Source organism: Primulina tabacum, chromosome 9 (assembly GCF_025594145.1).
Source record: "Primulina tabacum isolate GXHZ01 chromosome 9, ASM2559414v2, whole genome shotgun sequence".
Classification (NCBI taxonomy): Eukaryota; Viridiplantae; Streptophyta; class Magnoliopsida; order Lamiales; family Gesneriaceae; genus Primulina; species Primulina tabacum.
The window spans coordinates 40,881,286-40,906,766 of NC_134558.1; the positions used below are offsets into that span (position 1 = coordinate 40,881,286).

General features: G+C 43.4%; 5 protein-coding genes across 8 annotated transcripts; 3 read left to right on the top strand and 2 right to left on the bottom strand.

Moving 5' to 3' along the window:
• Positions 1 to 6,239: 6,239 nt before the first annotated feature.
• On the bottom strand, positions 6,240 to 7,531 carry LOC142556273 (uncharacterized). Of its 4 annotated transcripts, none has more exons than XM_075667684.1 (2): positions 6,868 to 7,531; positions 6,240 to 6,789 (listed from the first exon to the last, which is right to left on the bottom strand). In XM_075667684.1, exons 1-2 carry the CDS (start codon positions 7,298 to 7,300, stop codon positions 6,308 to 6,310), a joined length of 915 nt encoding a protein of 304 aa, XP_075523799.1. In that variant the 5' UTR covers positions 7,301 to 7,531; the 3' UTR covers positions 6,240 to 6,307. The 4 variants fall into 4 exon arrangements, with proteins under 4 accessions (XP_075523799.1, XP_075523797.1, XP_075523798.1 ...); XM_075667682.1 differs by having other exon boundaries at positions 6,850 to 7,531; XM_075667683.1 differs by having other exon boundaries at positions 6,241 to 6,732; positions 6,811 to 7,530.
• Positions 7,532 to 9,449: 1,918 nt separating this feature from the next.
• LOC142504518 (uncharacterized) lies at positions 9,450 to 13,812 on the top strand. Its single transcript, XM_075617367.1, has 4 exons — positions 9,450 to 10,979; positions 11,103 to 11,591; positions 11,752 to 11,988; positions 12,100 to 13,812. Exons 1-4 carry the CDS (start codon positions 9,450 to 9,452, stop codon positions 13,810 to 13,812), a joined length of 3,969 nt encoding a protein of 1,322 aa, XP_075473482.1.
• Positions 13,813 to 13,843: 31 nt separating this feature from the next.
• Positions 13,844 to 14,677, top strand: LOC142504519 (uncharacterized). The gene is made up of 2 exons (XM_075617368.1): positions 13,844 to 14,189; positions 14,304 to 14,677. The coding sequence occupies exons 1-2, from the start codon at positions 13,844 to 13,846 to the stop codon at positions 14,675 to 14,677; spliced, it is 720 nt and encodes a 239-aa protein (XP_075473483.1).
• A 5,333-nt stretch (positions 14,678 to 20,010) lies between these two features.
• Positions 20,011 to 21,233, bottom strand: LOC142556775 (cytochrome B5-like). The gene is made up of 3 exons (XM_075668262.1): positions 21,029 to 21,233; positions 20,499 to 20,565; positions 20,011 to 20,372 (listed from the first exon to the last, which is right to left on the bottom strand). Exons 1-3 carry the CDS (start codon positions 21,113 to 21,115, stop codon positions 20,110 to 20,112), a joined length of 417 nt encoding a protein of 138 aa, XP_075524377.1. The 5' UTR covers positions 21,116 to 21,233; the 3' UTR covers positions 20,011 to 20,109.
• Positions 21,234 to 22,962: 1,729 nt separating this feature from the next.
• LOC142556776 (transcription factor FAMA-like) lies at positions 22,963 to 25,283 on the top strand. The gene is made up of 5 exons (XM_075668263.1): positions 22,963 to 23,098; positions 23,256 to 23,379; positions 23,613 to 24,287; positions 24,406 to 24,837; positions 25,057 to 25,283. Exons 2-5 carry the CDS (start codon positions 23,356 to 23,358, stop codon positions 25,144 to 25,146), a joined length of 1,221 nt encoding a protein of 406 aa, XP_075524378.1. The 5' UTR covers positions 22,963 to 23,098; positions 23,256 to 23,355; the 3' UTR covers positions 25,147 to 25,283.
• The last annotated feature ends 198 nt before the right edge of the window (positions 25,284 to 25,481 follow it).

Consider the following 25,481-nt stretch of genomic DNA (forward strand, 5'->3'; position numbering starts at 1 on the left):
CTGATTCCGTCAACCACTTGGATCGATGTCAGAGATGAGACAGTCGCCCACATCCTATTCTGTTAGTATACTCGAATGCGGTGCATATATCGAGGTGGCCCGGGTAGAAAGTTCCCAGGAGTTTGAACGAGAACCCGGGCTATGATGATGGCCCGGGAAGAAATGGAATGCCCGAGAAGCTTGCTATGATCTGGGCTTCCCAATTAATAAACTGGGTTAAAGACGACCCTGGATCCTTATGAGGGTATCACCACCCATCCCTAAAATAGTCGGGCTAGAGCTTGTCTCGCTGTCCCGATCAGTCATACTTTGTACTTTTGTTGAAACATAATTTAGAGTGTGTAAGAGCATCGGATGCTTCAAATGTCCCATAGATGAAATGGGGTACCGGGGTCTGATACAACCCGGGTTTTAAATGAGGCGCCGGGACCTTATTTTTCCTGGGCTTAATAAATGGTGCCGGGGTCCTCATATCTCCCGGGCTTTAAATACAGTGTTTTTAGTATTATCGGGTAGTCCAAAGAGTGTCATTATTACCCATGCTTTAGCATTTATGCCGCCGAAAATCGTTTCATATTCCGAGGATCCGATAAGTCTGACATTTTGACATTCGTGCACGTCCTTTCATATGCCCGGTACAATATACGAGGGACATCTTGATCGTCCACGTGTATCTAGATTAGCGACAGAGATCTCCCCTCGCCCATATATATTGGCCCTCCTCATTTTCAAAAATTAATTTCAAATTCAAATTTGCGGCGAAGCTCTTGCAAATTTTCCTCTCAGCTTTCCGGCGTATAAACTCCTCTATCTCCGGCGACCTGGTACCACTGCAACTAGTCCCTTCAAAAACTCGTAAGTTACTTTTCTCTAATCCATGTCTAATTCTACTTCTTCCACCTCAGGAGCCAATGCGCGAGGCTCATCTGGGTATGAGTCCACCGCGATGCGCTCCGATTCCCCCCCTTCTCCTCCTCGCCACCGTTTTGCTCAAACTTCTAAAAAGCCTGCAGCCCAACAAACTAAACCTTCTTCCTCGGGCACTTCACGGGTCCTGAAGAAGGACAAGGGTGAGGGCAAAGCCCGTGCTTCTGACCATCCTTCTATTGAGGCCCCGGGAGTTCCTTGGTTCTCCTCAATGAGCAGCACTTTGCGCTCAGGGGCGGACGAGGAGCTCCGGGTTCTGGGGTCTATCCCTTCTGCTTTTTCCATTCTGATTCCTGGTCCTTCCGATAGAGCCAATAACCCTCCTCCCGGGTACACCACTTTCTTTCGGGACCAAGTCAAAAGTGGTCTTCGTTTTCCCCTCCCTCCGTTTTATACCGAGGTTGCTGAATTCTTTGGCGTGCCCATTAACTAATTCCATCCGAATTCCTTCCGTATTATGGCCTCGGCCTATATTCTTTTCAAAATGAATAATCTCCTTATCACTCCCCTTATCCTCCACTATTTTTTCGTTTGCAGATTGGGAGATAATGCCTTTTCCCTCACTGCCCGACTAAATGCCCGGTTCCTTGATGACATCCCTTCTTCCCAGAAGGGGTGGAAAGGAAGATTCTTTTATATTCGACTCCCGGGTCCTCTCTCCTGTTTAACAGAGTTTCTTACTTCCCTTCCTCAACAACCCACCCTTCCCCAGGCCTACAAATTTGAGGATTTTTATACCCGAAGTCAAGACTTGGTCGAGGGCAAAAGATACTCCTCCTCTATCCTTATTTCCCAGGAGAATCTGGTTGCCTATGGGTTGAGTGCCCGGGCTGAAGACCCCATAGATCGGGCGATTGATGAGGCGGCTGGCTCGGGCTCTCAGCCCGGTAACTCTCTTTTCCTTGTCTTGTCTTTCCTATTCTTTATTTATGTTTCTTAGGTGATAGATACCCTTTGTTTTTTCATAAATGCAGACAAGATGCAAGAAGCTTTCGCAAAAAAGTGGGAGGCTGAGCAGCTAGCCAAGGAGAAGAAACTGGCAGCACGGAAGGCTGCTGCTGAAAAGAGGAAACAAGCACAAGAGGAGGCGGCGGCCTGGGAGAAGGAATTAGCCCGGGCAAATACTGAGCCAGAACGGGAGGTGCTTTGCTCCCCGGAGGATGAAGAAGATCATATCCCCCTTCGGCAGAGGAAACGAAAGGCGATCACAAGCCCAGAGTTGATTCTGGTTGAAGATGATCATGCAGGAGACCAAGGTTCCTCCCGGGCAAGCCAATCCAACACCCCTCCCCTCCAACAGGCCCTTCAGGAAGCCACTCCAAGAGCCCTCCCTATCCGAGCAGCCTACCCGGGCCAGCATCTTCACAGCAGGGGCTTCGGCACTCGGGGTGAACCTTGTTAGGCAGATGTTGATCCCTGCCGAGGAGGCTTTTCTGAAGAGCTCCACCCCGGGTCCTCGAGGGCTCAAACAGGCTTTTATCAGTAAGTTTCCTCACCCTTCTTTCCTCTTCTTTTTCCTATTTGTTTCTAACCTCTTTCTTACAAAACAGGGCATGCAAATGCTGATATCAGCCTTCGAGGAGGTAGCTGCCATAGCTACTCGGCAGGCTCCCCAAGTCCGGGCTTTCAGAGAGATCCACGATCGCCTCCGGGGAGAGATTGCCCGGCTGAAAGGGCTCCATGAAGAAGAAAAGACTGCCCTTCACGCCTCCCTGGATGTAGCCCGGGATGATTTACAAGAAAGTCTTGTCCGGGAGAAATCCCTTCAAGAACACATCTCGTTTCTTGAAGGCAAGAATAAATCCCTGGCAGAGGGTATGACTGAGCAGACGTCCCGGGCGAATGCCGCGGAGGAGGCTCTGGCTGAGGCTGAGCGAAAGAGGGAGCAACTTCAAACCTCCTTCCTCACCTCCCCAGAATTCAAGGCAGCAGTTGAGTATCTGGCTTATCCTCTTTTCAAGACTGGTTTCAACAAATGTCGCAAACAATTTGAAGAGGCCGGGCTCTTGCCTAAGGATAAGTCTAACTTCCCAGACTTTAGGCTAGCCATTGCATCACTTCCAAAGGCCGGGGAGGAGGAGAAAGAAGACTCTGAGGACGAAGAAGATCAGCCAGGGTCCGCGTACCCGGACATAGAATAGGATTTGTACTTGCGTTTCTCTTTTTTTTCCTGCTCTTACTTGTAATTCCTCGGCCTTCGGGCCTTCTTTTTTTTTTAATGAAATCTTCATTTTCCCTTTATCATTTTTGCAGTCATATTCTGATAAATCTTCAAAGACCCGAGTAATATAATTTCTTGTGTACAAAATAATTAGGAAATTTTCTAAGTGTTGTGATTTAACCGATAATCTTCAAATGAGTACCCGGGATCTTGATCCTTATAATAAATAAAATGCCTCATAATCAGTAAGTGACCCAGATGTAAGCAAACTTAAACCCGGATATTGGTGCATATAACCAAAATGGGAAAATCGGGCAAGAAAGCAAATCTCGGGTTTTAGATTGGTCGAGGTGTGGAGACCCGAGCCAGGGTGTAGTGCCCTGGGCTTATGAATAACCAAGGTGCGGAGCCTTGGGCCGGGGAGCATGTCCCGGGACTTGGGAGTGGTCGAGGTGCGAAGCCCCGAGCCAGGGTGTAATGCCCTGGGCTTAAAAGATAACCAGGGTGCGGAGCCCTGGGCCGGGGAGCATGTCCCGGGACTTGGGAGTGGTCGAGGTGCGGAGCCCCGAGCCAGGGTGTAGTGCCCTGGGCTTATGAATAACCAAGGTGCGGAGCCTTGGGCCGGGGAGCATGTCCCGGGACTTGGGAGTGGTCGAGGTGCGAAGCCCCGAGCCAGGGTGTAGTGCCCTGGGCTTAAAAGATAACCAGGGTGCGGAGCCCTGGGCCGGGGAGCATGTCCCGGGACTTGGGAGTGATCGAGGTGCGGATCCCCGAGCCAGGGTGTAGTGCCCTTGGCTTATGAATAACCAAGGTGCGGAGCCTTGGGCCGGGGAGCATGTCCCGGGACTTGGGAGTGGTCGAGGTGCGGAGCCCCGAGCCAGGGTGTAGTGCCCTGGGCTTAAAAGATAACCAGGGTGCGGAGCCCTGGGCCGGGGAGCATGTCCCGGGACTTGGGAGTGGTCGAGGTGCGGAGCCCCGAGCCAGGGTGTAGTGCCCTGGGCTTAAAAGATAACCAGGGTGCGGAGCCCTGTGCCGGGGAGCATGTCCCGGGACTTGGGAGTGGTCGAGGTGCGGAACCCCGAGCCAGGGTGTAGTGCCCTGGGCTTTAGATAATAACCGGGACCTCATGTCTCCCGGACTTAAGATAACGTGCCGGGGCCTCGTATCTCCCGGACTTTCAAGAATGTGCCGGGATCTCATACCTCCCGGGCCTAAGATAATGTGCCGGGGCCTCGTACCTCCCGGGCTTTCAAGAATGTGCCGGGATCTCATACCTCCCGGGCCTAAGATAATGTGCCGGGGCCTCGTATCTCCCGGACTTTCAAGAATGTGCCGGGGCCTCATACCTCCCGGACTTGAGATAATGTGCCGGGGCCTCGTGCCTCCCGGGCTTAAGAGATTTTGTTTTACCTGCTGTTTTAGTTTTATTAAAAATCAAATCACTAACCTGGAAATATTGAATCCGAATCCATTTCCGGTAGTGAAACTTCTCTGGTTGAGCTAAATTAGGTGACTGATATAGCTGTATGCTATTGAGTGCATAGTAAATGCTCTTCATGCCAATCCGGGATAGCTGTTGAGCTTTGAGCCCATATGAAATCCACATATAAGATCTGAGTGCCGAGCTGGTCGGGCTTGTATGTTTGCCAAGCAGAGTTGGGCTTACTGAGGTGCCGAGCAAGGTCGGACTTACTTTTGAATGGAAACCATATCTACGTCTTGAGCTCAAGTTCCCACAGACGGCGCCAATGATGCGATCCGGGTGAAATGGATGAGCTGGGTCGGATGCTCCACCGGATCAAATCAATAATTTATAGTGTTGTTTAGGAGAATGAGCAAAGTAGATGACTTCGATCGTGACCTGCACACAATGAAAGGAACTCGTGAATGGGCGCCGGAGGAGTGTCCGGCGTGGTCACTCCGATGCTTAAGTCAGTGAATGATTCAAGCCAAGAACCAATGTAACCAAGTGATGGTTGTGATATTGGATGTGAATGAATGAATAAAAAATATCTTCTCAATGTAAAGAGAGAACCTGGTATTTATAGTAGGAGAAGTAATGATGACCTCGTTCTCCGCGCTACCTACTAATTATAGTAGGACGGCTGAGCACACCCTATATTCTGACATGTTAAATCATATACTAGTCACATCCCGCCTGTCTGATTCCGTCAACCACTTGGATCGATGTCAGAGATGAGACAGTCGCCCACATCCTATTCTGTTAGTATACTCGAGTGCGGTGCATATATCGAGGTGGCCCGGATAGAAAGTTCCCAGGAGTTTGAACGAGAACCCGGGCTATGATGATGGCCCGGGAAGAAATGGAATGCCCGGGAAGCTTGCTATGATCTGGGCTTCCCAATTAATAAACCGGGTTAAAGACGACCCAGATCCTTATGAGGGTATCATGCCCTCAAATCTTCGCAGTTGAGTGAATTGAGTCCGTGCTCTGAGGTCGGCACATACATAAATATGGTTAAGAGACGTCAGATAGTTTTCCGGCTTGACCTCTCTTGTACTTAAGCTACCTTGAAGAGCAAAGTCAAGAGTGAAATATAATATTAATAAGTGAAAAAGATAATTTGATTGAATAAAATAGTAAGTTAATACATGATATTTATAGAGGCAAGATGAGTTGAATACTTATGGAAATAAAATTCTTGTTAAGATAAAATTTTATCTAAGAAAAGAGCCATCATGCAATGAGATCCAGTAACACTAAGTGACCACAACAACTATGACTCGTGATGATGACTATGACTCTTGTCTTATCTCGAAATAATTTGATCGATCTCATATTTAACCGAGTTTCTCATTTATCGACGAAGACAACTCCATATTTCCTAATTACACTATAGCTTGGACTTCCTGGCCCCATTATTGGAATCGGATCTCTAGTAAACAGTGCTAAGAAAATCGACCTTATTAGATATCCACGAGCTCGAACTTCTGGGCTGGCGTTGCTACATTGTTAGGTTCGATAGCCAGATCTTGATAACAATGAAGCGTGAGCCAATTTTAAAATGAATTTGGATATTTCCAGATTTGTCAATTTTCGAGATATCAAATTTTATATTAATTGATTAATTAATTCTTATAAGATAGCATTAAATAAATAAATAACTATAGTTCAATTACGAACACAAATGCTCAATGATAATCAACCTTATATATAATGTTGCATGTTTAAATTACAAGTTACAGCGGAATTAATATTTAATGGCCACCACCAAAACCTGCACCACCACCAAAGCCGCCTCCACCTCCTACTCCTCCGCCACCACCAAAGCCGCCGCCACCTCCAAAACCTCCACCACCACCTAAACCTCCGCCGCCTCCACCACCGAAACCACCACTTCCACCTCCTAGACCTCCACCCCCACCGGCACCACCTCCGAATCCACCGACACCGCCTAAACCACCCCCTCCGCCCAAACCGCCACCGGATCCACCTCCTAGTCCACCACCAGCACTGCCACCGAGACCTCCACCACCACCGAGACCTCCACCTAATCCACCTCCTGCGCCACCACCAAGTCCACCGCCGTGACCAATCCCACCACCTAAACTTCCACCACCACCTAGTCCACCACCGTGACCAATCCCACCACCAGCTCCACCGCCTAGACCAGCACCTCCACCTAGCCCCCCGCCATGACCAATTCCACCACCTATACCGCCGCCATGTCCTAGTCCACCTCCTAGACCAGCCCCACCACCTAGCCCCCCTCCGTGACCTATTCCACCACCTAGGCCACCACCGTGTCTTAGTCCACCACCAGCTCCTCCTCCTAGACCAGCACCTCCACCCAGTCCCCCTCCATGACCAATTCCACCACCTAGGCCACCGCCATGTCCTAGTCCACCACCAGCTCCTCCTCCTAGACCAGCACCTCCACCCAGGCCCCCTCCATTACCAGTTCCCCCACCCAGGCCACTGCCCCCACCCAGACCACCACCGCCACCGAACCCTCCACCGCCACCGAACCCACCACCACCACCTAGGCCACCCCCAACCCCTATAGGAATAGGTTTGCGCAACAATGGCGGCTTTAAGAAAGGCCTGGGCAGAAAAGGCCTTGGCAAGAAAGGCATAGGCAACAACTTTTCATCATCATAACCTCCGTTGACATCACCAAAAACAACACTATCAGAAACCAAAACCAGCAAACAGAAACCCACAAATGTACGAGAAAACCCACTCATCATTTGTTACCAACCGAAACCTGGTCTCCACAGAAATACACGATCATCCATTTAAGGGAGTATTTATACTGAAAATACATGCATCAAACCACATGGTAGGTCCTCTGCAACTCCACTGCCCAACTTTAATGCAGTAAATGTATGCTGCTATGTGATCGGGCAAGAGATTTAATATTTTCCAACCGTCACCTGTTTTCAGACTCCCGAATATTGGCACAATTATAATTACTTTTAGCATTATTAATTCTTCCATTCTTGATTTCCGTAATTAATTAGTCGCCTTCATTAACTACATATCGTTATCCACATTTGTATACTCGTTATTTATTTTCCAAAAGCTGATCATTTTCAGTGAAATTAAATGATCACAAATAATCGTATTCCGCCTATCATAAATACTTGAACCAAATGACGTCATTTGAACTGCGAGGCATTTATTTCCCTTAGCTTCTTTCAGTGGCTCACAGCTCAGACGCGTGATCAATAAATAACACTTGACTTTCTGTGCGCAAGGCTACATGAAAATCGTTCTGTTCTTGGGGGAACTTGTAAAATAATCTTTGTTAACCAAGGTTAAAAAACAAATACGATGTTATTCCTATCAGCTTCCTCCTCTCTTTCTTCCTTTTTTTAAAGCTTTATGGGTACTGCACTCATCGATCTTGCATTGTAGTGTTTGATATTATTTATTATTTCTGTAGTTTTTTTATAGGATGTTTACTAAAATCTCTATAATCTTGGTACCATTAAATTTTATCAATTTAAAGAGGATTAATTGAAAAATTAATAATTTATTATTTTAAAGAATATTTTATCTATTCAGCAAACATAAATTTGATTATGTAAAAAATTCACGGTGTTTCACTAATATATATATTCCTTGAATTAAAATTTAAAATGAAGTTCATTGAACACATATATTTATACAAGCAAGTAAGTGATATTTATTGTTTTTAATCATTCATTAACTAAATAACATTTGACGATTTAACATATAAATACATTTGGAATCTTTTATAGGAAAGAAAGCTCTATAGCTACAACTAATCTTCATGATTTCTTGTTGTATTTCGATAACACAACACCAAATCTTTCGGATGCAATGCAAAATGTTGGAGATGAAATCTAAATAAATTTAAAATTATAAGAAAAATAAACAATAATAAAACCATATTTTGTTAAATTGTACTTGTTATCTATATAATTTTAGATAATTATTAATTTATGATAATGACATGATCATAAGTTGATATAAGAATCAAAATTACCATCTTATTAATTTATTGAAATAATTAATTTAATATAGAAAAAATATTATTTTAGAGAGTACTTTTAATTAACTCTATTTAATTTGCACTCTTTTCGTAAAATTGTTTACTTTATCTTTCATAAATACACACCAACTTTTGGAATCTATACATCCCTATCTATGAGTTATATTGAATGTATAAGATGTATTAATTTTGATTGATCCTTAGCTTTATGATATCAATGCTGATACCCTTGTAAGGGTCCGGGATAATGGTGACCCATTTCCGGGTTAGTGATGACTCGGGTTATCGGTTGAATAGCCCGATCAGAAGACAGCTGCCCGGGCACTTCTTCTCCACCCGGTTTCTCATACAGGTACCCAGGTAACCAACTACCCAGGCCACCTCGAGAATTGCACCACACTCGAGTGTGATCGATACAGGCAGCCTAATCCGTCAGAACCACTTGGGCTTGGAGTGTCCTAGAAGTCATCAGAAGCTACAATTATGGGCAGCCGACTTGCCATACTTAGTAGGTGGCACAAGAATCGAGTTACTTACCCCATTTTCTACTATAAATAGCAGGTATTAGTGTCATTTAAACATTGGGAAATCTTTGAACTAAAAGCACTTACATATTTCCCTTCAAATATTGCTTGTGTTCATAAAAAAACCTGCTGACTTAAGCATCGGAGTGCCCACATCGGACATCCCTCCGGCGCCCATTCACGAGTTACTTTCTTGTTTACATGTGTTGATCCAAGCCATTATCTTCACTCAAATTTCCAAACATTATAAATTATTGATTTGGTCCGTTGAAGCCCCGTACCCGGCTCACCTATTTTAACGAGATCACATCATTGGCGCCGTCTGTGGGAAAACACTGAGTTCGAGACGTTGATATGGCTCGTACGAGAAGAACCAACCAGGGTAATTCTCACGCCCAGGGTGATGGGGGGCAAACTTCAAGACAAGCTGATGTTAGTAACATTGGAACAAACCTCATTACCCTGACCCCTGAAGAGTTAAAGAAAATGATGGCCGATGCCGTTGTGCTAGCTATGGCCAGGAAGGAGGTCTCTCACCCTGTCACACCACCCGGTGATAAACAGGGACGTGATCAGGGACTTGAGCAGGAGCAGGAGCAGGGGCAGGGAAGGAGGGATAACGAGATGGTAGGAGAAGACGAGGGATCCAGTGCTGGGTCCAAATCTCCTACCGTGGCAGAGGAATTGATGGAATTAAGGCAGAAGATGAAGGTCTTGGAAGGACAGTTGGAAAGACGGAGCGTTGCCCGGGCAGTCCCGAGAGGATGCCCGTTTTCTGATATCATCGTCCGGGAGCCTCTTCCTGGAAATTTCAAATCTGCGAAGGTGAAAGACTATGATGGCAATGCAGACCCGGAGGAACACCTGGCCAGGTTTGAAAATATGGCCATGTTGCACTGTTACACTGATAGAATCAAGTGCAAGGTGTTCCTAACAACACTGGTGGATTCAGCTCAGAGGTGGTTCGAAGGCTTGACTTCCCAAAGTATCAGTTCCTTTGAAGACTTCCAGAAGGTGTTTTTACACCATTTTAGCAGCAGTAAAAAGTACAAAAAGACTGCTTTTAGCCTTTTTGAAGTTAAGCAGAACCCGGAAGAGAGTTTAAGGGTCTATATCAGAAGATTCAACAGAGTGGCCCTAGACGTCCCTACTTGTGCCACTGAAACGAAGACTACTGCATTCACCCAGGGTTTGAGAGAGGGTGAGTTCTTCAAGTCACTTACTAAGAAGGTGCCGGGAGATTTCGAGGATCTATTGTCGCGAGCAGAAAAATATATCAATATGGAGGAAGCCCAGAAACAAAAGAGGGACTCTATGAGAAAAGAAAAAGGAGACCGGATGTCTAAGCCCGAGGAGAGGGGACAGAAAAGAGGCAATACATGGCACTTTTCTCACCACGTGCCTCTGAAAATTGCTCGGGAGAGGGAAGTGCAGGAGTGCAGCAGAGATTTGGCCCCGGATCATCAGTTATCCCGGCCAGAAAAAAGTGGATTTTGCTCTTTTCATAAAGTATGCCACCATAACACTGAAAACTGCAAGGCACTAAAGGGGAATTATGCCTCATCCTCCATCCCGGGACCCAGTAACAATAGCCAGAGGCCGAGAGTGCCACCTTGGACATCTCGGCCACCAGGATCCAGCGCTCGAGGAGGAAGTGTGAGGAATATCCCGAGGATTGAGCCCAGTAGAAGAAGGGAGCCTGAGCCCGAGAGAAAAAAGAATTCGCCCCCTGCCACAGGAATGATCAAAATGATATTAGGAGGCTCTACTGATGGAGATTCTAACCGGGCGAGGAAGGGGAGAAGCAGGAGGGAATGTTTGGAGGTAGAAGGAGCAAGAAAGAATGAGGCGATCATTAGTTTTGGCCCGGAAGATTTGAGAGGGGTGAGTCTGCCCCACAACGACGCCCTGGTGATCCAAGCCCGAGTGGCGAATTATGATATTCTACGGGTCTTTGTGGACTCAGGCAGCTCTGTAAATGTAATTTTTAAAGATGCCTTTGTACAGATGGATTTGCAGGGCTACCACCTAGAGGCTGTGGAGACTGCCCTCTTTGGTTTTGCTGGCCATATGGTTTACCCGGAAGGGGAGATCATGTTGCCATTAACCTTGGGTTTTCAGGATCTTAAGAGGACGGTGATGACTTCATTCACCGTAGTGGATTCCCCGTCATCGTATAATATCATTTTGGGGAGACCGGCTATGAACGAATTGAGAGCCGTAGCATCCACATACCACCAAAAGATAAAATTTCCAGTAGGAGCTCGGGTGGGAGAAGTCCGAGGAGATCAACCATCCTCTCGGAAATGCTATGTGGAGGCAGTTCGGGCGGATCAGAGTAGAACAAGGAAGGAAGGGAAGAAGGCAAGGGTGGACGGGGAAAGAACGATGGAGAGAGGAGAGGTGCATTTTGTGGCAGAAGAAGAACAAGAAGTAGTAGAAATCGGATCAGGCCAGCAAATCCGGGTGGCCCGAGATCTCAGTATATCCACTCGGGTCAGTCTGATTCATTGTTTAAAAACTAATATTCATGTGTTTGCTTGGTCCCAACAGGAGTTGACAGGGATTTCTCCCTTGATAACAGAACATCAATTGAACATCCTCCCGGGATCTCACCCAGTAAAACAAAAAAAGAGGCACTTTGGTCCCTGAAAAGGACAAAGTAATTGATGCGCAAATTAAGGAGCTTCTGAAAGCTGGCCACATTAGGGAAATTCAATTCCCCACATGGCTTTCGAATGTGGTCTTGGTACCCAAATCTACCGGGAGGTGGCGCATGTGTGTAGACTTCCGCGATCTCAACAAGGCGTGCCCCAAAGATCATTATCCTCTGCCCAGGATTGATCAGCTGGTGGATTCCACCTCAGGCTATGAATTGCTAAGTTTCATGGACGTATACCAGGGGTACCATCAAATCCCTCTGGCTAAAAAGGATCAAGACAAAGCCAGCTTCATCACCTCGGGAGGTACATTTTGTTATATTGTAATGCCTTTCGGGTTGAAGAATGCAGGGGCTACTTACCAGCGTCTGATGGATAAAGTCTTTGAGAAGCAGCTGGGACGGAATGTAGAAGTCTATGTGGATGATATTCTATCCAAATCCCGAGAGGGTGACAGCTTTATTAGTGATCTAGAAGAAACTTTTGCGACTCTCATGCATTATGGAATCAAGCTTAATCCTGCCAAGTGTATTTTTGGCGTGAAGAGTGGCAAATTCTTGGGATTCATTGTGACAGACCGAGGGATCGAGGTGAATCAAGAGAAAGTCGAATCTGTGCTAAGCATGCCATCTCCCCGATCTGTCAAGGAGGTACAAAAGCTAACTGGGAGAATTGCTTCCCTTTCCAGATTTATTTCCCGATCAGCACACCGAAGTTATCCTTTTTTTCAAATCTTAAGGAAGGCCCAGCAATTCGGATGGGATGAGAAATGTGAACAGGCCTTCCAGGACTTGAAAATTCATCTTGCCGGGCTCCTGGTGTTGGTGAAACCAGAACCTGGAGAAAAATTATATGTCTACCTGTCCGCTACAGAGTATGCTGTCAGCTCTGTTCTAATAAAAGAGGAAGGAACTGATCAAAAACCTGTCTATTATGTCAGCCATGCTCTGAGGGGGCCCGAGCTCTGGTATAGCGAAGTAGAGAAAATTGCTTTGGCCCTAGTCATGACCGCCCGGAAGCTAAGACCTTACTTTCTGTCACATCAGGTTATTGTTCTTACCAATAGTCCTCTGGGTAGGATCATGACTCATTCCGAAGTATCCGGGCGAATGATAAAATGGACAGTAGAGTTGGGTGAATATGACATCGAGTACAAGCCCCGACTGGCCATTAAAGCACAGGCTTTGTCAGATTTCTTATCTGAAATGATCCAGCCCAGTGAGGAGGAGGTATGGAAAGTATCAGTGGATGGGGCATCTAGCCTGATGGGGTGCGGAGTAGGGGTGGTATTAGTGTCTCCCTTGGGAGAAAAGGTCAAATTAGCATTAAGAATTGATTCCCGGATAACTAATAATGAAGCTGAGTATGAGGCTGTTCTTGCAGGTATTCGAGCTGCCCGGGAAGTTGGAGCTTCTCGGATTATTCTATATTCTGATTCACAGCTCATCACTCAACAAATAAAGGGCATTTATGAGGCTAAGGATGACAAGATGCTTAAATATTTACGGCTCATTCGAGCCCAAGCAGAAAGCTTCATGGATTGGAGTATTGAACAAGTACCCCGAGAAGAAAACAGTGAGGCAGACGCTTTGGCTAAAATGGCTGCTTCTTTATCAGAAGTTAATACCCGGGAGGTGTTGCATATTACTCGGCTGGTTCTCTCTACGGAGGAAGAAGCATCACCCATGCCTGAAGATTCATGGATGACACCACTGATCGCGTATATTACGAACCATGAGCTCCCTGAGGATAAAGCCCGAGCTCAGAAGATCAAAAGACAAGCCCCCAGGTTTGTTCTCTTAAATAAAATTTTGTACAGAAGATCATTCCAAGGACCGCTTTTGAAGTGTTTAAATGAAAAAGAGGTGGATTATGTTCTCCGAGAAATTCATGAGGGGTGTTGTGCCGAGCACCTCGGAGGAATGTCTTTAACTCGAAAAACAATGATTGCTGGATTCTGGTGGCCCATCTTAAAACAAGATTCTGCTCATTTGGTCCAGATTTGTGAGGGCTGTCAGCATCATTCGAATTTCAGCTACAGTCCGGCCACCTCATGAAGCCTATTTGGGCATCCTGCCCTTTTGATCAATGGGGCATGGATATTGTGGGTCCTTTTCCGGTTGCCCGAGCTCAGAAAAATTCTTACTAGTAGCTGTTGACTACTTTTCTAAGTGGGTTGAAGCTGAGCCTTTAACAAAGATCACCGATCAGGAAGTATTGAAATTTTTATGGAAGAACATTGTGTGCCGGTTCGGAGTGCCTAGGAGAATAATCTCGGACAATGGAAGACAATTTCAAGGCAAAGGAATTACGTCATGGTGCCAGGAAATGAAAATCACTCAATCTTTTACCTCTGTTGCATATCCTCAAGCCAATGGTCAAACAGAAGTTGTCAACAGAGTCATTGTGCAAGCATTAAAGGCAAGACTTCAGGGTAAATAAAAGGATTGGGTGGAGGAGTTACCTAGTGTCATATGAGCTTACAGAACTACTCCCCGGGCACCTACTCAAGAAACTCCCTTCAGTTTGGTATATGGTTCTGAAGCAGTTCTTCCAGTAGAGATCGGGCAGACCTCTTCCCGGGTAGAATCTTACCCGGAGGACAACGACCAGAGCAGGGCCATGGAGTTGGACTTAATAGAAGAAAAAAGGAACAAGGCATTTATTCGAATGGAGGCATACAGAAATCGGGTGATGAAATCATATAACAAGAAGGTCCGTATTCGAAACTTCCAAGTTGGGGATTTAGTCATGAAAAAAGTCAACCCTGCTGGAGAAGTTGGGAAGCTGGAAGCCCGATGGGAAGGACCTTACAAAATCACTCGGAGAGTCAACTCGGGATCCTTTTATTTAGAAGATGCGCAGGGACGTCCCCTCAAAAGGCCTTGGAATGTGTTTAACTTAAAGAAGTACTATGTATAATAGATGTAATTGTTTGACGGAAGAAATCAATAAAAAATATATATTTTCTCAGAGTATTGCGTTTGTTATTATATCTTGGGAGCTGCTATGACCCGGTTCTTAAAAAGCCCACGGCACTACACCCTGGCTCGGGGCACCACACCTCGACCATTCCCAAGTCTCGGGACATGATCCCCGGCCCAAGGCTCCGTACCTTGGTTCTTAAAAAGCCCAGGGCACTACACCCTGGCTCGGGGCACCACACCTCGACCATTCCCAAGTCCCGGGACATGATCCCCGGCCCAAGGCTCCGTACCTTGGTTCTTAAAAAGCCCAGGGCACTACACCCTGGCTCGGGGCACCACACCTCGACCATTCCCAAGTCCCGGGACATGATCCCCGGCCCAAGGCTCCGTACCTTGGTTCTTAAAAAGCCCAGGGCACTACACCCTGGCTCGGGGCACCACACCTCGACCATTCCCAAGTCCCGGGACATGATCCCCGGCCCAAGGCTCCGTACCTTGGTTCTTTAAAAGCTCAGGGCACTACACCCTGGTTTGTGGAATCCAAGAAATACTCCTTCTGAGTTCAGGTTTAAATCTCTACATCTGGAGTATTAATTAAGCTACTTATTTAACGTATGGACCGGGACCCCGGGTATTCGATTGAAATTACCGTTTTCTCCTACTAAGAAATACTCATAAGTTATTGCATTACCCGGGTTGCGAAAAAATTGTCAAAAATCATATTGAAAAAAGCACAGCGACGGAAAGAAATCAACATTTCCTTACAAAGTTCAAAGGCAAGAAATACAAAGGAAAAAAATACAGAGTAAATTACAGGCCTATTCTAAAGTCTGCTGCCCTGATGGTTCTCCGGATTCCCCGGGAGTCTTCTCAGCCTCTTTCTCGATAGCATCATCTTTGGGAAGGGAAGCAATGGCCTTATCAATATCAGGGAAGCCCTCCTTATCTGTCGAAATCAGGCCTATCTCCTCAAATTGCTCCTGGAATTTCTCAAAGCCAATCGAAAAGTATTTGTAGGCCCTATCTTCAACAGCTGCTTGGAATTCCGCCGATTGAAGGAAAGTAGTCCTCCATTCTTCATGGGTCAGCTGAAGAAGTCTGAGCTTATCTTCAGCAACTTCGGCTCGATGTTGCTGGGCACTGGCTTCATCCTCGAGATAGCTAATCCGAGATGCCAGGAACGCAATTTGCCTCTGAGAAGCCTCCTCCTGGGCTATGCTCTCATCACGAGAAAGTTGAGCCGCGGCCAGCTCTTGATTAGCTGCTTCCAAGGAAGCTTGGAGACTGGCAGTTGTCTCCTCGTGAAGCTTCTGGGCCCGGGCCATCTCTCCTTGGAGATGGTCATGAATATCCTGAGCCGCCCGGGCTTGCTTACCCTTCTTGGTTGCCACCGCTGCCACCTATTCAAAGGCCGAAACTAGCATCTGGGCAGCCTGGATAAGAAGGAATCTTAAAAAAAGAAAAAGGGGGGAGGGAGAGAGAGGGAAAAGAAATAAAAGAATAAAACTTACAGACAGAAGACGGTTGGACCCCTCCAAAAACCTCACACTAGAAGGAGTGCTTTTCAGGATAGCTATCTCAGCAGGGCTGAGCACCTTCTTGAAACGCTTAACACCAACAGCGGAAGCTCCCTCGAAGAAGATGTTAGCCAGAGAAAGCTGGTCGGTTGGAGGGAGCTCTTGGCGAGGTTCTTCATTGGACTGGGGGGGGAGAGGAGGAGGTGGAGCAGATCGGAAGGCGCCTTGGTCACCCTCGGAAGGGTCTTCGAGAATAACCAGCTCGGGTTCTGCAGTAGCTTTTCGTTTTCTCTGAGTGAGGGGAATGAGATCTTCAGATTCCTCCGAGTTCTCAGTCATCGCCCGGGAAGCGCCATCTTGGGGAGGTTCTTCCCGGGACACCTCAGCTCTCAAGGCTGCCGCTTCTGCATCCCATTTTTTCTTTTCTTCCGCAGCTGCCCGGCGAGCCGCCATTTCCTTCTCTCGGGCTGCCTTCTCAGCTGCACGCCTTTTAGCAAAAGCTGCTTGCATCTCAGAGTTATCTGCATAGAGGAGTGACAGGGTTATGATACATTAAATAAACAGGATAAAGGAATAAGAAAGCACAGAAGATAAAGTATGTACCGAGTTGAGAACCCGAGCCAGCCACCTCATCAATTACCCGGTCTATGGGGTCCTCAGCCCGGACACTCAACCCGTAGGCCACTAAGTTCTCTTCTGAGATAAGAATGGAAGAGGAGTACTTGTGTCCCTCCACGAGGGTTTGACTCAGGAGGAAAGGCTCCTCAAATTTGTAGGATGGAGGAAGGGAAGGTTGTTGGGGAAGGGAAGGGAGAAACCGGGTTAGACAGGGTAAAGGACCCGGGAGTTGGATGTAAAAAAATCTTCCTTTCCATCCCTTTTGAGAGGAAGGGATGTCATCGAGGAATCGGGCGTTTAACCGGGATTTAAGGGAAAATGCATTATCCCCGAAATGGCAAGAAAAATAATATTGAAGGATGAGGGGGGTGATGAGAAGATTATTCATTTTAAAAAGGACATAGGCCGAGGCCATAATCCTGAAAGAATTGGGATGAAATTGATTGACAGGTACACCAAAAAATTTGGCAACATCAATATAAAAGGAATGAACGGGAAACCGAAGACCATTCCTAACCTGGTCCCGAAAGAAAGTTGTGTACCTAGGAGGAGGGTTATCGGCCCTATCAGAGGGCCCAGGTATCAAGATAGAAATGGAAGAAGGAATATTGCCCAGCGCTCGGAGTTCTTCATCTGCCCCCAAGCGTAAGGCGCTTCGCATAGAGGAGAACCAGGGAGTTCCCGGGATCTCGACCGCCCGAGGACTCGAGACCTTGGCTTTACCCTTACCCTTGTTCTTCGCAAGAGCTCGGGCCCGGGAGTGGCCAGAAGATAAAGGTTTAGAAAAGAGAGGTTTGGTTGGAAGTGCCACTGGTTTTTTAGAAGGTTGGGTAATGGAGCGACGTGGGGGAGAGGGAGGAGAATCGGAACGAAGTGCGGAAGACTCAGCCCTAGGAGAGCCTCGCGCATTCGCTCCTGAGGTGGAAGAAGTGGAGTGAGACATTTTAAAAGAAGAAAACTTACGACGATATATGCGGTGGAAGGTTGACGGAAATGATTTCGCACAAGTAGAGTCTCGAGAAGAGAATTCGCAAGAGCCTTCGCTGCAATTTCGAATTTGAGAGTAATTTTTGGAAAACCTGTTAGTTAGTATATATAGGCGGTGGGGGAAGATCTCAGCCGTTTATTTAAAAAGCATGTGTGGACGACTATGATTTGCCTAGAAAATTGTACCAGGCATACGAGGGGACACACACAATAATTAAAAATGTCAGACTTATCGGCTCATCGAAATACGAAACGTTCCTGATCGTTGATAGAAAGGGCACGCGTTATCATGACATCCCGTGGGTTACCCAAGATCTCATCTTAAGCCCGGGAGGTCTGAGGCCCCGGCATCTTATCTTAATCCCGGGAAAAGTAAGGCCCCGGTACTTCATTTTGAGCCTGGGGAATTTTAGGGCCCGTTTTTTTTTAGTTGATCACTTATCAGTTCTGGATATTTATTCTGATTCATTTTATGGTACATATATCATGCGGTGTCAATGAAATACGGACAATAAGAGTAACTAGATAAATATTTTTTTTATTATTATTATTCCGGGAATTCTTTACCCGTTACATTAAAAAATTCCTCTTCTACAGAGGCTATCCACTTAATCACAAAACTCTTTACAGAGCTACCAGTGAACGCCTTCATAAAGCTAGCAGAGTCGGCAATCTTCTGCAGCGTCCTCCTCTCTTTATGAAGCAATAGCTGGAGGATAAAGTCGTCCTCAAAGAGGTCCTCCGTATCAGAAATCTGCAAGCGTTCCCGATACTTTGCAAACTTGGCCACCAGTTCAGGAGTGATAGCCTCCTCCCACTCGTGAAGAAGCTGAAGTCCTTGCAGCTCCTCCCAGTAATGGAGGATCTTTTGGAAGACTTCATCTTCCAATTCAGATTTTCTTTTCTCAAAAGCCGCTTGCATAAACTCTGCTGCCATGTCGGGAGATTTCGAACCACTGGAACCCGCCATTGCACTTCTTGAGGACTGAATTGATGGAATGTTGGAGAATAGGTAAGCAGGTTACTGTATATATATATATAGGAATGAATCAGTCTCCATCGTCGATCCGAACCCAATCGGACGATCAGAGGGAATCTAGGAAATTGAGCAGGCAGATGAAAAGACGTGTACGGGTATCGAGGAAACATGCTCACTATTACCTCGGAATACGAACAATTTTCGACGGTGTCACTGTTAACGCATGCAGCATAATGACATTCTTTGGATTTCCCGAGAATACTAAACGATGAATGTACAAAACCTGAGAGATATGGAAGCCTGACACCTCATCACTTCTGTAGGATATTTAGAGACCCAAGGCTCTTATTCACTCTGGGATATGTTTTGGAGTAAACATGCATGACTGATCGGGACAGCGAGTCAAGCTCTAGCCCGACTATTTTTAGGATGTGTGGTGATACCCCTGTAAGGGTCCGGGATAATGGTGACCCATTTCCGGGTTAGTGATGACCCGAGTTATCGGTTGAATAGCCCGGATCAGAAGACAGCTGCCCGGGCACTTCTTCTCCACCCGGTTTCTCATACAGGTACCCAGGTAACCAACTACCCAGGCCACCTCGAGAATTGCACCACACTCGAGTGTGATCGATACAGGCAGCCTAATCCGTCAGAACCACTTGGGCTTGGAGTGTCCTAGAAGTCATCAGAAGCTACAATTATGGGCATCCGACTTGCCATACTTAGTAGGTGGCACAAGAATCGAGGTACCTACCCCATTTTCTACTATAAATAGCAGGTATTAGTGTCATTTAAACATTGGGAAATCTTTGAACTAAAAGCACTTACATATTTCCCTTCAAATATTGCTTGTGTTCATAAAAAAGCCTGCTGACTTAAGCATCGGAGTGGCCACGCCGGACATCCCTCCGGCACCCATTCACGAGTTACTTTCTTGTTTACAGGTGTTGATCCAAGCCATTATCTTCACTCAAATTCCCAAACATTATAAATTATTGATTTGGTCCGTTGAAGTCCCGTACCCGGCTCACCTATTTTAACGAGATCACATCAAATGCTAACTTAAAACCTGCCAGAAGAAAATGGCCTACGCAGCTTCTCCAGAAAAACAACTACATAAATGAAAACTGAGAAATACCATCCTCCTAGCAAAGAGTACTTCCTCCAAAAATATAACATTTCTGCATAGCTTCAACTAATTTATTAATTATTAGATAAACCACAAATATATAATTAATTAGATTAGGTGGACAAAATTAATAATCTTATTACATTTATAATTATTAATGTCCGAGTCCAGTTTCTTCGACCTTATCGACAAGTACTCTAGCTTGATGGGCGGAAGACATTGACCCCCATACCCAGAATTATGATCGCAAAAGCCAAAACAAAATACAGAAGACGATTATTAGTCGATTCCAGTGGCTTGTCCTTGGTAGCTGTAACAGAGCCTGAGGATGCAGCACTCATCGCTTTCGACTTTGTTTCATGGTTTGATGGATCGACCTCTCCAACGTAGAATTCGTCTAACATCAACCTAGCCGCGCTGCCGTGGCCTACATCCTCGAATTCTTCACTCGCATCCTTGCCTGAAAAATTATATGATCTTCATGTCATATTTCATATCCAAAAGTTGAGATATTAATTAAGAAAAAATAAATATATAATTAGTTGAAATTAATAATATGATTTCCGATATATCGTTGCATATATACCTGCTGATTCCAATAAGACTTCATCGCCACCAGGATGCTCGCTCAGGAAGTTCGTTACGTTGTAAACCTGTATCCACAGTAATTACGAAATAATTTTAAAACAAATCATTTATAAATCCCAATAAATTGGTTGATCAACGAATTCTTTGACTGCTAAATCTTTTTAATCATACAACAGCTAAAACGTCACAATTATTATACCCTAACGTTACCTTAGAAGAATTTTTACAAAATATGTTTATAAACGAGAAAAATTGTTCCACTCAACTCAATAATAGCTGACGACGATTCAATAAGATTTGTTGCGGAAGCAAGACTGAACGAAGAGCTAAGGAAGGATATATAATAACCCTATTTTACGCCAAAATTTGTTGAATATATTTTGCATTGAAGAAATAATTTCTTAAGTACCCCAAGAAATAAATTAAAATTAAATCAGAAACTTCAGCCATCCATCACATAAAAAAAGGTCCAAGAATCGAAAATTCAATAAAAAAATTATTGGAAAACAGAAATAATTTATAAAGTACCTTAGAATTAATGATGACCCAGCAATCTTCAGAAGTGTTATGAACAGAAACGCCAGAATAGCTAAGTAGTTTGCTTGCAGAAGCCATTGTTTTCCTTCTTACAATCTTAGATTATAAATGATAGCCACTCAATAGAAATAAAAAATTCACGAAATTATTTGATCTTCTGAATTAGAAATCGATACTTATGTATATTAAACAAATCCTTGAATGCTACAAATATTGGAATTATTATTCGATTTATAAGTTTAATAATATTTTATGTATTGCACATAAATTAAACATGGGGTGGACTCTCCAAGAAAGGGACTTATATATAAATATCGATTTCCTTTTATTTACGAAAATACCCGTTTGAGAACTTTTGCGATGATTTTTTAGAGTGGATGGTGTGTGTGATTAGGTCATGATTCAGACATTAATTATATTATTATCAGTACAATAATTATATGAATTTAAGATTTGAAATATATAATTTATTGTAACGTAGATGCCTTGAGTTGTACATGTTTATGGGGGATACTCTAAATCTAGATTCTGTTTGGCGGCATTTTCTTATTCAATTAGCAGTTATGGAAAACATAGAAAAATGGCATGAGGCCGGTAATATATCTTTGAGTAGATATTTTGTGAGAGGGTCTCACAAATTTTTATCTGTGAGACGGGTCAACCCTACCGATATTCACAATAAAAAGTAATACTCTTAGCATAAAAAATACTATTTTTCATGGATGATCCAAATAAGAGATCTGCGTCACAAAATTCGACCCGTGAGATCATCTCACACAAGTTTTTGCCAATATTTTTTGTACTAGCAGATATAGTAAAATCTTTACGTTCTAATGAATTTACTGAGGATGGTGTCATCTCCCATGATATTAAATTTTCTACTAATATCCAATAAATTTATTTTACATAAATTAATAAAGCTAACACACTAATCGAGCCACCAGTAGAAATTTAATATTTTAACCTATAGTAATTACTAAGAATTATAAATATTAGAGCAATGAAATAATTGGAATTAAAGCAATGGCCACCACACCACATAATTGGTTTAGCTCGAAATATTCTCTAAACCCATTGAAACTTTCTAGGAGTTATTAGTACTCAGCAAGCCCATATGAATGAAAGTAACATATTGAAACCCGTCGAAAATAATTATATGCAGCCTATAAAATTTGGGACTAGAATTTATTTCGGTCCAATCTTGTGCCAAGCCATTCTTATGATTCTTTACAAATTGGTTGGCCCAAGCATAAATTAATTATTAGAATCTAGAGCTCGAAATTTTTCTCAAGTAAAATTGAATAGATTCAAAATATAATTAAATTAAAAATATTTACACTTAAAAAATTCTAATACAAAAATATAACACATCAAATACCCAGCTACCCAGCTCACATTATATAAACTAGTTACTTTGCACACGCATCGCGTGTGTGTAAAATATTTTTTATCATTATCGATGGATTAAAGTAAAATTTGACAAATTATGAAGGGACTAAATTGATATTTTGAATTGTTGAAATAAAAAAATAAAAATAAAAGTGTGTTGAAATTAATAAAAAAATAAAAAACAAAAGTGTAATATTAGTATGGTAAATTTGAAAGAAAAAGTTGGTGTCCTCTAAGTAGTTACTATCATGTCCCTCACCCTTAATAAGATAGAGTATATATATATATATATATATATCCGTTTCCAGATTCAAAGTTTTGAAAAGTAGAGTTCAATATTGAGCGTTTAATTAATTAAAAATAGTCATGAAAAAGAAGGTGGTGGTAACCTGTGATACACTTTAATGGAAAGAGGTGAGGTGATTTTTTCTGCGAGGTTGAAATTAATCCAAAGGCTCCTCGCCTCTCCACATGTATGTATCTTGGGAAACTGTACATGTATAAAGTCAGAACCCAAGTACTTCATTTTCAAGATAATGTAAGCTTCCTTCTTCATACATTTTCAGACAGTAGTACACAAAATATCAGTTATTTTCACACAAAAAACAAAACCCTTTTATTCATTTTTCACTTCTCTGATTTTTCCTAGTGTTTCTATGGAAGTTAATTAAGGTGTGGTTCACTCAGTTTTGTCTTTACTTCTCTTTCATATATGTGCTTGTGTAATTAATTAATTTTGTCACTATGCGCGTGGATATGTCAAAGTACCAATTATTTGACTTAAATTTCACGTTTTGTTTCTTGATCAATTGTTTTTTACATGATTCAGGATGGTGGACCATGTCTGTAAAAAATTTGTCGAGGACTGTCTTTTTTCATGATTTGAGTTCACTAGGGTTTCGTGGGTAAAGCAAGTGGAGTTGTATATAATGGAGAAAGATGGAAGCTACCTGGTATGCTATATATATCTTGTTTGGTATGCTCTTACAATATATATATGTATATATGTATGTATGTATGTATGTATATTGACAAAATTAACGTATTTCATCAAATAAAAGTTGTGTTACATTTTTGCTTACCTATTTACTGATCTGTTAGAATATTTTGTCGCTGTTAAAGGGTGTATTTTCTGAGGTAATTAATTATATGGCCATTTGTTTTACTATGAAGCAAATATTTGCAGGGAAATCTGCCTGGACTTGACTATTCTCTTGAAGCTCAAACTCATGATCAAGAATTAATGAAGCAACAAATTGGAGAAACATCCACTAATCAAAATACGAATCAAATGGTGGATTACATGATAAATACGACACAATCGCTGCCAACACAGCCTTCTCTAGCGTCCAATTTCTGTGGTTCATCTTCATTCGACAAGTTGAGTTTTGCAGATGTGATGCAGTTCTCTGATTTTGGCCCTAAGTTGGCCTTAAATCAAGCCAAAAGCTGCGAGGAAGAGAGCGGGATTGATCCTGTTTACTTCCTCAAGTTCCCTGTTCTCAACGACAAGTTGCAGGAGGATCATCATCTCTCTTTAGTGGCTCCTCAAAATTTTGGAGAAAATCAAGTAAGTTACAGAGGGTTGAGTGAAGAAAGAATAGGTCATGATCAAGCTAGGGTTGATATCGAAAATAATGCTTCAGCTCAATTGAGGTTTCTGGGAGAAAATCTTGAAAAAAGACCATTAACAGAAGGTGGAAGTAAGAGCAAGAAAAAAAGGCCAAGAACTTCGAAGACAGGTGATCAAGTTGAGAGTCAAAGGATGACACATATCGCAGTTGAAAGAAACCGAAGGAAGCAAATGAACGAGCACCTTTGCGTCTTAAGGTCTCTGATGCCTAGTTCTTACGTCCAGAGGGTAATAAAAACTTCACGTGATCTTCACATAAAAGCTTTATTACTTTCGTGTTATTTGCCTTAATCATGAAGTCCAACGTAAACTTTAATCCATATTGTACATCATGTTATTATTTCAGGGTGATCAAGCTTCGATAATTGGTGGAGCCATTGAATTTGTGAGGGAATTAGAACAACTCCTCCAATGCCTGGAGTCACAGAAAAGAAGGCGACTCTATGGCGATGGCCAGAGGCCTGGAGAGACGTCTCTCGGTGTCCAAACGCCTCAACCGCCATTGATCTTTCCTCCAGTGGGTGGTCCTAATGATCATCGATGGAAGCTTCTTGAATGTGAATCTGGATTACAAGAGGAAACAGGTGAGAGTAAGTCATGCTTGGCAGATGTGGAAGTGAAAGTTTTAGGGTTTGACGCTTTAATCAAGATTTTATCAAGGAGAAGAGTTGGCCAGCTGGTAAAATTGATCGCTGCACTTGAAGATTTGCAGCTCAGTATTCTTCATACCAATATCACAACTATTGAGCAGACTGTTCTCTATTCTTACAGTGTCAAGGTACGTACTTCTTCTCAACTTTTAGACACATAATTTTAGTTAAAAATCTGACGTGGCTTGTGCAAAAATTTGTAGAGTCATTCTTAAAAAGTGAAATATATATATATATATATATATATAGCAATTCTTCTAAATAAGAACAGCTAGCATACATGAACAGCTAGCGTACATGTGTTTTCAATTTACAAATGATTAATTAGTGATGTTTTGTGCATGCAGATTGGTGGAGAAGCAAGGGTTACAGCGGAAGATATAGCGAACTCAGTCCAGCAAATATTTAGTTTTATCCATGCAAATAGTGGCATATAATCATGTCATATATATTAATTATTTATTAACGATATTATTTAAACTTCATGTACTTTTATTTTAAAGAATAATCTTTAATATTTACTGTCATTTCCTGTTTGAAACTTCTACGCAGCAGCAGTGTATTTCAAATTTTACATATATATGATTCATCATTCCATAAGTGGATGGTGTAATTAGTTAATTTAATGTTCCAATTAATTTCCACATTTGCCTTAATTTATTTCTACATACCATGCATGCACTCTTTTTTTTTATGGAACATATCATGAATTCTTTATTATAAGTAAATTAATATTTTTACTATATTTTAAGTCACAATTCCTCTTATTGAT

Excerpts from the sequence above, each read along its gene's own strand:
- LOC142556273 (XM_075667681.1), bottom strand. The coding sequence starts at position 7,300 with ATGATGAGTGGGTTTTCTCGTACATTTGTGGGTTTCTGTTTGCTGGTT.
- LOC142504518 (XM_075617367.1), top strand. The coding sequence starts at position 9,450 with ATGGCTCGTACGAGAAGAACCAACCAGGGTAATTCTCACGCCCAGGGT. Across the intron at positions 10,980-11,102 it reads GCCCGGAAGATTTGAGAGGG|ATGGATTTGCAGGGCTACCA; the intron begins GTGAGTCTGCCC and ends GCCTTTGTACAG. Across the intron at positions 11,592-11,751 it reads ATCTCAGTATATCCACTCGG|GACAAAGTAATTGATGCGCA; the intron begins GTCAGTCTGATT and ends GTCCCTGAAAAG.
- LOC142504519 (XM_075617368.1), top strand. The coding sequence starts at position 13,844 with ATGGGGCATGGATATTGTGGGTCCTTTTCCGGTTGCCCGAGCTCAGAA. Across the intron at positions 14,190-14,303 it reads ATTAAAGGCAAGACTTCAGG|TTCTTCCAGTAGAGATCGGG; the intron begins GTAAATAAAAGG and ends GTTCTGAAGCAG.
- LOC142556775 (XM_075668262.1), bottom strand. The coding sequence starts at position 21,115 with ATGGCTTCTGCAAGCAAACTACTTAGCTATTCTGGCGTTTCTGTTCAT. Across the intron at positions 20,566-21,028 it reads GGGTCATCATTAATTCTAAG|GTTTACAACGTAACGAACTT; the intron begins GTACTTTATAAA and ends CTGTGGATACAG. Across the intron at positions 20,373-20,498 it reads AGTCTTATTGGAATCAGCAG|GCAAGGATGCGAGTGAAGAA; the intron begins GTATATATGCAA and ends ATAATTTTTCAG.
- LOC142556776 (XM_075668263.1), top strand. The coding sequence starts at position 23,356 with ATGGAGAAAGATGGAAGCTACCTG. Across the intron at positions 23,380-23,612 it reads AGAAAGATGGAAGCTACCTG|GGAAATCTGCCTGGACTTGA; the intron begins GTATGCTATATA and ends AAATATTTGCAG. Across the intron at positions 24,838-25,056 it reads TCTATTCTTACAGTGTCAAG|ATTGGTGGAGAAGCAAGGGT; the intron begins GTACGTACTTCT and ends TTGTGCATGCAG.